General features: G+C 31.0%; 2 protein-coding genes across 3 annotated transcripts; one reads left to right on the forward strand and one right to left on the reverse strand.

Annotated features, from left to right (window-relative positions):
* Window positions 1–23: 23 nt before the first annotated feature.
* LOC114181224 (small acidic-like protein) lies at window positions 24–2,299 on the forward strand. Its single transcript, XM_028067619.2, has 7 exons — window positions 24–184; window positions 295–416; window positions 560–612; window positions 858–921; window positions 1,224–1,266; window positions 1,363–1,410; window positions 1,854–2,299. The coding sequence occupies exons 1-7, from the start codon at window positions 98–100 to the stop codon at window positions 2,157–2,159; spliced, it is 723 nt and encodes a 240-aa protein (XP_027923420.1). The 5' UTR covers window positions 24–97; the 3' UTR covers window positions 2,160–2,299.
* A 1,618-nt stretch (window positions 2,300–3,917) lies between these two features.
* On the reverse strand, window positions 3,918–10,617 carry LOC114181070 (uncharacterized). Of its 2 annotated transcripts, XM_028067400.2 has the most exons (6): window positions 10,475–10,617; window positions 8,931–9,312; window positions 7,623–7,819; window positions 6,850–6,991; window positions 5,336–5,489; window positions 3,918–4,283 (listed from the first exon to the last, which is right to left on the reverse strand). In XM_028067400.2, the coding sequence occupies exons 1-6, from the start codon at window positions 10,501–10,503 to the stop codon at window positions 4,252–4,254; spliced, it is 936 nt and encodes a 311-aa protein (XP_027923201.1). In that variant the 5' UTR covers window positions 10,504–10,617; the 3' UTR covers window positions 3,918–4,251. The 2 variants fall into 2 exon arrangements, with proteins under 2 accessions (XP_027923201.1, XP_027923202.1); XM_028067401.2 differs by lacking the exons at window positions 3,918–4,283; window positions 5,336–5,489 and adding an exon at window positions 5,496–5,642.
* Between the last annotated feature and the right edge of the window lie 1,335 nt (window positions 10,618–11,952).

Below are 11,952 nucleotides of genomic sequence, written 5' to 3' on the forward strand. Positions count from 1 at the left end.
TAATAAAAGAACAAAACCTCACATTAAAGAATGTGAGAAGTGTTTTTTTTTTTTTACTAAGGAACGCAGGTTGTGAAGAGAATCATCAGAAGGAAAGATGAGTGGCGGCAACAGGAGCGGACCCCCAAAGCATCAGAACAAGTACGCATGGAAACCCAACGCTGGTCGCAAAATCAACGAAACAGTTTGTGATTCAAATCATTCCTTCAATCTTACTTTGTTCCTATCATATCAATGATCATAGAAAGAACATTTGAATATTATTTTTAATGTTATTACTGTTTATATTCACAGGAAGTTGGAGGAAGGTTCAGACCCCTATCTGAGATCACAGGGGTGTGTCCCCGTTGCAAGGAACAAATCGAGTGGAAACGTCGTTATGGAAAGTACAAGCCTCTTCTTCAACCCGCTAAATGGTAGTATCATCTATCTTCTCTCTTCTCTCTCTTTTTTTTTTCTTTACCCTTTAAAAAATAAAAAAATTTCCCAATTTTTCATGAATTATATTAGATTGTTATCATTTAGCTTTTGGTTGATTAGTTAGTTTACTGGGTTGCAGTCAGAGATGTTCCAAGCGCAATGTTCGACAAGCCTATCATAATTTGTGTTCTGGTTAGTATAATAATTGATTAGTTTCACCTTTTTATTTTTATTTTTGGGCTTTGTCAAGTGGGTGTTTTTGGAATGTGGGGGTGGATAGGGGATAAGGGTGTATGTTGAATTGGTTGGGTCATGTAAGTGAACACATGGTGTTTGTGAAAAGTGTTCTGAGGGTGTATGAAATAATACCCTGAGGAAATTAGTTGAGAACTGAAAATGTGTATTTTGCTTGCTCATTCGTTTTACTGTTGGTGTAGGTTGTGCCAAGGAGCATGGTGTATGTGCAAAGTGCTGTTGCAGTAGGAAACAAATAGTTGGAAGGTTGTCTTTCTCGCATCTGATGAAGGATTTTTTGTTTTTATTTATAACAACATAAGCAAGGTTTTTAAAAAGAATGGTTGTCGCAATGTCAAGGTTTTCAAGTTCATAGCGTCTGCTATTATTACCATATTGGACACATTTGCCTTCAATTTTCGGCAATCTTGCAGTGAAAACCGTCACCCCAATTTGAAACCTTGAACATATGTTTTATGCAAAAAGGGGCATGAGTTAGCACCTGCTGACCACAACACTCTAAAGGAAAGGATGAATTTGCGTTTGATGTGTGATTTTGTTTCTTGTAGGGATTTGTCAGAAGTTGAGGCTGAGCAAAAGATGCTTGACGAGGTTCCTTTTTCTCTGTCCTTCCCTCCTTTTTGAATGTTATATTTGTTCTTTTATGCAAAGCGGAAACTCATAGTGATACTGGAATTTTTGTTGCAGGCCATTAAGAATTCTCGGGAGAGAGAAAGGAGAACCCTATTACGTGCTGTAAGATACTAAAACTAAGACCATTCATTTTTTTTCTTTCACTACATATTATGCTTCTCTCTTTTCTCTATCACTTTCAGTCTAATCAATCTACCCCTGACAATGTTATAAAACAAACATGATTATATATTGTACCTTGCTATGTAACATTTCGTTTGAAAATCATCTCACCAGGTTGAGTTTGTTAAGGAATTCATATTTATGAAATTTGTTGTAGTACTAGCTGTTGATGCATATGTAATTCTCTAAAATTGTTCTTCATGCATATGTTCATATAATTTATTTTGAGTTTATATTGGTATTTTAAAAAGTTATGATTCATTCTTCATTTAGTGGCAAAGGCCAAAGACAGTAGTTCTATTTTTATACCATGTTTGTCTTTCTGTCCTGCACTGCCAACGTGCTATGTTACTGATGATTCTACTTTCTACTCCTGCTATCAGATGAACAAAGGCAAATCTAAGAATTCAAATAGTACCCCATCAGATACTACGGGTAATAAAGTTGGACAACTGTTTCCAAATGCATCACTTGAAGACTATGCCAAACTGAATAGTGTTAAGGTGGAGCATGATGATGGTGAAATTTGTGAAGATGATAGTGAGGGTGAAGTTTGTGAAGATGAAGATGATAACAGTGACAATGAAGATTGTGATGACGCTGGTAACACTGACAGTGAAGATTGTGATGAGGATGACGACAAAAATGATGAAAGCATTATCGATCACCCCAATTCCAAAAATGAATGATTCAGTGCATGAGTATATCAGTTTCCTGTAGAAATTCAAATTACAATACTTATTTCTTTGCAGACTATTTTCGGTGCATCTGTTGCGCATTAGGTGAGAAATATTGTGTTGAATACAAATTTTGGTAAGTTGTATCTTTATTTGATCGCCTTATGGGTGGGCCGGTTCTTCCTCTTTTTTGTCCTGACATGTTATGCCGAGCATGATCATCAACTTATTATAAAGTTGTTAGCTTCATTTTGAGGTACACGGGTCTACTTATCAAACCAAAAAACATCTTAATTTTGAGAGATACTTTGAGAGTTGCTTTGAGCTATGGTATAAAATTTAAGGGCATCTGAAAGAGATTATTGAAGTTATTTTTAGCTTTAGAAATGCTAGAAAATGGAATTTTGAACGTCTTTCTACAAGTTTCTCTCATTTTTATGAATAACTTCTTGCTTGATAAGAATTTATTGCATAAGTCTTTTTTATTCAAGTGTACCTTTAATCTAATGGCATACTTGATTATGCCTATTATGGCTATGTTTTGAAAGGTTTAATTATACTTTTTTTAGAATGTGTAAATATGCCTTTTGGTTTCTTGTTTGGGAAAGAAATAAGAATGAGTGATACGTTGCTGAAACATCAGAAGAAGTAAGCAATTTTTTTAGACTAAAAACAAATATTATCTTATTTACATGGACTAAAGTGGGAAACAGTGCAGGAATAAGATTCTGATGGCTTTCAGCAAACAAGATGTCATCTGTTGTTAAATTGAAGAAAATGGAGCATGAATTGTCTTTTGTGATTTGTAAAGAAAGCAGATGGACACTTACAGTTACCGAGTGCTGGAATTGGTTTATAGCAGATGCTTGAATGAATTAAAATTTTCTCCATAGATAGGTTACAGGTTATACTCCCACAACTACGCAAGTGATGGCATGCTATTGCTGTATTTTCAATTATCTCAAGTAATTCTTATGTGAGATTTTGAGCTATTGCTGATTAGATTATTGGAGGAAATTTTGACATATTGGTAAGAGTTTAACATATAACAAAGGACATTCGAGATGCTATTTAGATAAAGTAAAAAATTATTTTAAGAAAAATTTCGTATAATCAAAATTAATTAAATTATAAATAATCTAAACAAGTCAATCTCGGGTTTAATATTTTTTTAATATGTTCCATTACATAAAAAAGTTGACCTTAAACCATCAATTGTTTTAATAAGTCAAATCCAAATTTGAAGTGCTCAACTGGTTTATCACTACTTGTCTGGAATGGTTTCATTTCTAAATATTCAAAAATGAGTTTAATTCTTCTAAAGAAGGGATGTCATTAGCAGAATAGATTGTATTAAAAAAAATTCCCAAATCTATAAATGGCGTATAAAGAAATATTATAAGCTAGTCGAACTATTATTTTTACTAAACACTTTTGTTTAAGTCAAATAAACTTATTAATTGGTCAAATAAACAATAAGCTAACTGAAATAACATGTTAAACACACTCAAAATTTGTCGTCTAAATAACTAAACCCGAATTTCATGACGATGATTTGCCCCTTTTTGGGAAATTATTTTAGAATAAAATAAGTCATATATGATAATCACATAACAAATTTTGCTACCTTTCATTAAGAAAACTCAGATATATCTTGAACATTTCGAAAATTCCAATTCTACTTATATCACAATGACCAGTGATGAGGTGCAAAACAAAATAAAATGAAATGAAAAAAGAGTGAAGGCAAACCTGCAGGACAAAAAAATCTGATTATAACCACTTTCCTCCTATTGTATATTATCAATAACAATGTTCGAAGAGAACACATCTAATCCAATTTAGTCTTCGAAAAGAATGGGAAAAAAAATTCTAGTACAAAAATTTCCACATTTATATGTTCCTAAGATTAATTCGTTGAACAATCAATTAGCTCAACTGTCTGCTTAAAGTTTAAAACCTTTTAAGCAGTAAATCTGGTGCATATGTATCTGGTTATGTCCAACAGCAAAAATCATGCTCAATTGCCATTGTGATTTTTCCAGTAGTGTCCAGCGAAGTAGATTGAGACAAAATTCTTGGACAATTTCCAAACTAGATCATTTTACACATCTTCATCCTTTGCACACACGCGCTCTGAGTGAAGAAACATTGAAATAATTTCAAAATGAGCTAAAATATTTACCTACAGGAAGATTAAAAATGTGCCAGACTCTTTTAACAGACAAAACCATGAAAGAAACCAAATAACGAGTCTACGGTATGAAAATATATCTTCAAAAAGGGCATAAGATATGCAATGAATGGGACGATAAATCCAGTGTGAAGAAACAAATTAAGTCATTATTACAAATTTTGAGACAGGGTCATCAGAATTGACATTAGTAAGTTCAAATTTCTGACAACTAGAAAAACATAGATTATTAATACCCCTTCTTTTGTGCAAAACTAATTAATTATGAATGGCTTCATTCCTAAGTGAGAGGACTAATAAAGCTGAAGTATGTAATATAATATGCGTGTCTGGTACATGGATTTTGATTTGCATAATTCTTCGCTAAATGAGGGGAGTCCATAAATTTAAATAAAGATTCAAGGTTTGAATAAAAAATAAAACTAATCACAAGGAAAAATTCAATCACAAGGGTTTAGGATTCTTAAAAATGGGACTTAAGATTATAACCATCCGTTGTGAAAATTTGTCATGATATATTTCCAGTCATAGTTAATTTCAGTAAGCGCACTACTTGCAGCCCAACATGCACCATAGAAAGGTAGGAGATAGACTAAATGTAAAATTGAATCATTCTTATTCTGGATGCATATAACTTTAAATGTAAATGCATCGTATACAATGCATTACATAGTATCACATGCAGTACCACAAAAAATTACCAACAGAACTAACTACGCAGCCTTGACCATAATTCAGAAATAAAATGAAAGCAAATAAAATCAATAAATCACCAAAACAAGGATACTTAGGGTTAATAAAAAGTAATGGGTTAAGTTCAATATTTAACTACAGTCTACAAACCAGAATAAACAAACAGGATTGTAAACACAGGAAGTAATTAGAGTTAATAAAAAATAACGGGTTAATTTCAATATTTAACTACAGTCTACACCAAACCAGAAAAAACAAACAGGATTGTAAACATAGGAAGAAATCAGAGAGCACGACTTACTCAGATATTCATAAGCCACAATCATTGAAGTGCCCCACGCTGACATGCTGAAAAACCTTGGACCTAATCCTCTATATAAACCTTTCCAACCATCTTCAAGAATCAAATCTTTAACAACTTGTTTTACAGAGATTTTCTTTTCAAGTCCAGTCACCTATAGTGCAAGCCATTGAGTGCGGAAAATTTAGTAGACAGCGACATATTAAATAAATATGATTGAGGTTCAATCACAATATTATACAATGATCATAAAATGATGTTCCAATCTTCCCCTTTGCTTTGCCATCTTTTCTAAGAATGAGAACTTCTACAATCACCAAAACATACCGGAGAAATACATGTATTACTATCTTTGCTATAAAAGAGGGTTGACAATATTCACATACAGTGCTATAAAAGGAGTCAAAAATATCTAAACCAATGCAGTTAGACCAACATAGAAAGTGGGTATCACATCAATCTTTCTCAAACTAAAAAAGGTCAAAAGAAAACAGCAACAACAAACAGTAGTAATAATGATAAAGGATGAAAAAGATTAAATTTTTTATACATGTAATACATAAAAGCAAGCTAATATTTTGAATCTGATATTCAAAAATGTCTAATATATAAACAATGAAGAGTAATACACAAAAAGCCCAAGTGCAACAAAAAAATTTCTTATAATAAAAGTTTTACACCAAAGAATCTCTGTAATAATGACTTTGTGTTCCTAGTTCTTGATCTTTGTATTGTATTTACTCGGTAGGCACATTCAAGAGCCAAAGCCAAATTGAAGGGTCTTAGAATATAGAGAAATATCCATAAACTTGTAATACCAAACCATTTGGAATCCCTTCAGTTATCTGTTTATCAATAAATAATTTCATTTAACTTATTCTCTTAAACTCACAATTAAAGATATTTCAAAGGAAGCATATTATATACCACGATTATATGACCAATCATATGTGACATTTATTGTATTATTGCAACACATTTTAGAATAAATTTAAATTATGTAAATCCTAATAAACTGATTTCTAAAGATAGAAAGTAAATATTCAGAAATAAGTTACAATCACCAAATAAATTGTGGTTTTCAAAAATTCATACCAATCCTCAATTGTTTTTTAAATTTTATGCAAAATATTATAACTCACAAAATGAGAAAACTTGTCATAAGTGATAATCTAAAATATTCTAATATACAATTAACATATTTTTGGAGATCTCCATATATTCTGAGACAGATGACAGAAATTAAGTCAGAAGGGGTAAAATTCAAAATTGATTTCAATTAGTTATAAAAATAACAAAATGTGGGTTAAAATTGTGTATTCAAACACACTAGAAATGAAGGATGGCACGGGACGTTTGTAAGCTTCTTGTGAAATTACCAAACACGTATTACTTTTAACACCAAATCATTAGTAAAGATATAATAACAAAATACAAGCATTAACATCTATACTTACACTGATGCAGAGAACTTGTGCAATGGAAAGAAATGTGTTCTGCAAGGTTATGGATACCTGTAACCGTGTCTTGATTGTATCCAACGGGGTTGTAATACAGGATGCAGTAGCACCAGCAATGATCCCTCCAGTAGCCTGAACTAATATAATCTTTGGTAGACTAGGAGTGCCTTCCTCACCGGAGTTATCCCCCAAGATTCTGCCAAAGCAATCAGTGATAATGATCATTAAAAATCAGACAGTTTACCTAGTAATGCAGAAATAACATATTAGTATGATGTGTTTTAATGAATTCATTACACTGCAAATGATAAAATTCACCAATCTAAAGTAGCTTAAAAAAATATAAGCTCACTTTGCTTTTGTTTGGATAGGTCCTCTAAGTTCAGTAGAAATCAACTATTCAAACTTATATAAATGGATTTTATATATCTGACCAGGATATCATCAAACTTCAAGGATCTTTAACAGATTTTTTCCAGTTTTACCATGTCCTTGTAATACAACAAATCTACACATATTTAACTTGAATGAGCTAACTTTGAATCACTGCATTCATTGTAATGAACATGTACATAGATGATAAATCGGAACCTAACTAGATTGCAAAGATTTACAGGCTCTTCCATATACTCTTATTTTTAATAGCATAGTAACATTGTGGTGTTGGTTAAACATAAAAAAGATCAAAATGACAGGGTTAAAATATATGAATTTCAAAAGATTTTCAGTTTTTCTAACCATTTGATAAACAACATATTATAAAGGAAAAGGTAATATGAGCAATGAAAGAGCTTTAAGACTCCAGAACAAGGATTCCCATGTCTCACCTCCATAAGTAATGTTTACTTGAGCCATAACTTGCCCACCATACAGCACTAGATGGTACATAAGTCATAACAGATAGACCAAATCCTTTATATAATCCCCTAATGCCATCAGACCTTAACACCTTACGAGCAACATCTAAACCCCCCGTATATTGTGTATGGCCTGAGTATCCTTGCACCATCAACTTTTGGCTAACCTTAATATCATTCAATATAAAGGTAGTTAGCATATGAAAATTGATACAATTATACTACTATTTAGGTAAGAATGGAGAAAAGGAGATAATGGAAATCAAGAATAACAAGAAATTAAATTAATATGCAATATTGTGATGTGATAAAACATATTAGGTTCCCAGTCCTAGCTACTTAAGTAGATAAAGAAATATGGAAACCACCTCTAAGAAAGAAATCATCTATGAGAATCTACAACATTATAACATATAACAATTAGTTAATCATATTATGAAATATTTTCTAGATATTCTATTGAGGATTCATTTATCCATATTTCCATAAAACAAAAATGTTTTATCAACAGGAAAAGAAAAAAAAAACACAATAAAAATACCTTTTTCTCGTTTATCTAAACATGTCATTAGAACCTTTTCAAAAAGAACAATATATAAGGACAAAACAAAATAAAACACCATAAGTATACTGATAAAACACATTACATCAAAACCATCCTTTCAAACCTTTTTTTTCTGATAATAGCATGTTTTATACGCGGGACACATAATAAAAATACTTGCCACATTTATTTAAACATGTCATTAGCACCCTTTAAAAGAAGCACAATATACAAGGAGAAAGAAAAATAAAACACCATAAGTATGCTGATAAAACACATTACTAGAAAACCTTTCTTTAAAACCTCAAAGTTTCTGATAATAGAACTAACCAAGTTGGAGTTTGACTATAAAAGAAAAGTGTACAAAAAAATAGTTTAAATTTAAAAATGTATCTAATACAACTTATAAAGCCATATGAAAAGTAAGTACAAAAATACTTCTAGAGCTAAAATAAAATTGAATTGCAACAGACATGTCAACAACTCCAGTGTATATATTCAAACTTCAATATTTGGCAAAGTTAAAAGACACACTTAAAAAACTGTTGGCCAGCTTGCACTGTCAAAATAACGAACTTACAAAAGATGTATTTGAATGTACCACAGCATACAAATGTGTTAGCATAGCATCATATACAGATATCAGTGAGTCCGAAAGAGTATAATTTTTTTAAGTACAAAACGACAGACACTTGTGCACAGCGGTTGAGGTTGGGTGAATTAGATTATTATACCACATCAATTGGAACAAACATAGCTTGTGCCAAAAGTGATGATGTCATGCCTGCTACTCCATTTGATATGGCAGCCTGGGTGGTATCAGATAGTCTAAATGGCTCCAGCATCCTGAGGGAAGCCACCTTTGTGGTCTCCAAGGCAGTAAGAAATATGACTCTGGTAGGAATTGTACCAGTCATAACTGTAAAAAACCCTTTATACAAACCACGGATGCCATCCGTTTTAAGTAATCCTTTCACAACAGATAATGCACTTCTCTCCAGAGTATCCTTTGAAGCAACCTGCAGCCTAGTTTTCACAACAGAAACCGGGTAGAGTGCTACTGTAACACCTGTAAAGAGTCCTGCTCCCACGACGTAGAACTTCGTTTTATCTAGCCTACAAAAATAAGTGGGACTCAACAAATACATAGAGCTTCAAAGAAATCAAATTCATCGTCGATAAAACATATTCCAAACAAGCCAATTCACATGTCTAGAATAAACCACCGATTTCTTCCTACAGTTATTACCCTCTCTCCGTACTAGTCCCCACCAAATTATTTACGTAATTCTCAAAGTATTGAGTACTTATCAGTTTGGTCCCCCGCTTAATATTTTAGTGAAATTCAAGGATCGATGAAGGATTGTTTAATATCTGGAGGACTACTTGACATGATTTCCAATACTTTCAGGACTACTCAAGTAATTTTGCTTCATTTTTTTAACTTTGGGGATCACTAAGGAAAGTATTAGAAATTTCCAATACTTTCAGGACTACTCGCAAAATCCCTATGCAAGGTAAGGTTTTCATCCGTTTATGTACTCCATTTCGTCATATATCTAAAAGACGTGAAATCTCAAACACAAAGAGAGTAATAGTTTAGATATGAAATTGGTGGTTTACTCAATGCATATTAAGAAGACCAAATGTCCACGGGTGCAAGATTCATTGAGCATTGAATAGGAAAATGAAAGCAACAATACAAGAAGAGCGACACAACCTAGAATTTTGTTAGTTGAAATATCTTCTAATCGAGCGAACACAAACAGCTAACACTACATTTCTGCATTTCTGCTTGTAAGCATTACTTCAAACAGTTATTAGTGCATATCATGTATATTTCTTGAATTCAATTTCAGTTCATTATATTTAATTGTTCATGCGATAGTTGCAATTCGCACTGGAACAGAACTAATAAAAGCGCGAAATTGCAAGAAATGGAGAAAGTGAGAAAACCTGTCCCAAATAAGAAGACCAAATGTCCACGGGTGCAAGATTCATTGAGCATTGAATAGGAAAATGAAAGCAACAATACAAGAAGAGTGACACAACCTAGAATCTTGTTAGTTGAAATATCTTCTAATCGAGCGAACACAAACAGGTAACACTACATTTCTGCTTGTAAGCATTACTTCAAACAGTTATTAGTGCATATCTTGTATATTTCTTGAATTCAATTTCAGTTCATTATCTTTAATTGTTCATGCATAGTTGCAATTCGCACTGGAACAGAACTAATAAAGCGTGAAATTGCAAGAAATGGAGAAAGTGAGAAAACCTGTCCCAATTAATATCGGAAGAGGCCATTGCTTCAGCGGAGACGAGAAGCGTTCATAAGCAGCTCAGTGCTGCAGATTTCGAATATGGAAGAGAAGCAAAGCTGAGAAGGAAGAACAAAAGCAATGAACTTTGTATCATTTATAGAGAATATGCCAACTCCTGTTAGTTTCCTATTTATTTATTTTTTATATTTTAAAAATTCATTTTCAATTTTTGTATATTTTTTATTGATTTGTCAAATGTGTATTGATTCACGCCTTTCTAAGAAAAACTTCAATCTATCGTAACTTTTATAGAACAATTTAAAAATACGTTTTTTAATGTATAAAAATTATTAGGTAGCAAACTAATACGAAACAAAAATTGAGTAATAAAAGAATGATAATTAATGGATAAATTGTTTAATTAAATTAAAATTGAAAGAGTACCGAAATACAAAAAATAGTAAGAGCAAAAGGTTCAATAAGGTAACATAGTAACTAAAACACATAATAACATTTTTATTAAAATTATATGTGTAACTATCTATAATCATAACTATATATTTCTAACTATGTACAAAAGATAGATTTTTTTTTGTTTTCTCTTTTATTTTTTTATTTTTACCCTCTTAATTTTTATTTTTAAAATTTAAATAGTTATCCATAGTAAAAGAAATATTTTTTAATTTTATCATTTTAATAACTATTTTTTCAATTTTAAATAATAACTCATAATATTATTTACTTATTATAATATTTTATATTTCAATAATTAAAATTCATTTTATCTATAATATATATCTATAACGATATACATCTTTTCTTTTTCTAATCTTATCCTTTTAATTATTACTTTTAAAAATTAAATAATTTATAAATATTTAAAAAATACATGCATACGTACATATATAATAACGTTTGTAATTATGCTAATAAATATAAAATACATAATAACGTCTGTATTTACGTTTAATAAATATAAAATGAATATGAAGTTTGGATGTGCACATAAGTCCAATAACTACATGTAAATCAGTATTTATTTTATCTCATTATTTTTTTTCTTTTTCTTTAGATTTTTTAATCTATTACATACTTTATCTATCCTTTATTACATCTACCTATTGTAGTTAATAATCTATTTACTATTATTTAATGAGTTAAATATGTTTTTGTCCCTCAAGTTTTAGTGAATTTTGAAATTAGTCCCTCTTCGAAACTTTATATCAATTTAGTCATTCATCTTTAGAAATACGTGGATTTAGTCCTTCTTACCAAATTTTATTAAGTTTATTTGACATTTTAAACGCATTTTATGATAATATTTGAGTTAACATTGAAGCAAAAATGTGTCAAACAGTGTAAATAAGTCAAATATTATCATGAATTAGTCCCTCTTCGAAACTTTATACCAATTTAGTCCTTCATCTTTAGAAATACGTGGATTTAGTCCTTCTTACCAAATTTTATTAAGTTTATTTGACATTTTAAACGC

The sequence above is a fragment of the Vigna unguiculata genome, chromosome 4, assembly GCF_037176805.1.
Source record: "Vigna unguiculata cultivar grain cowpea cultivar isolate G323 ecotype 2 chromosome 4, ASM3717680v1, whole genome shotgun sequence".
NCBI classification, from domain to species: domain Eukaryota; kingdom Viridiplantae; phylum Streptophyta; class Magnoliopsida; order Fabales; family Fabaceae; genus Vigna; species Vigna unguiculata.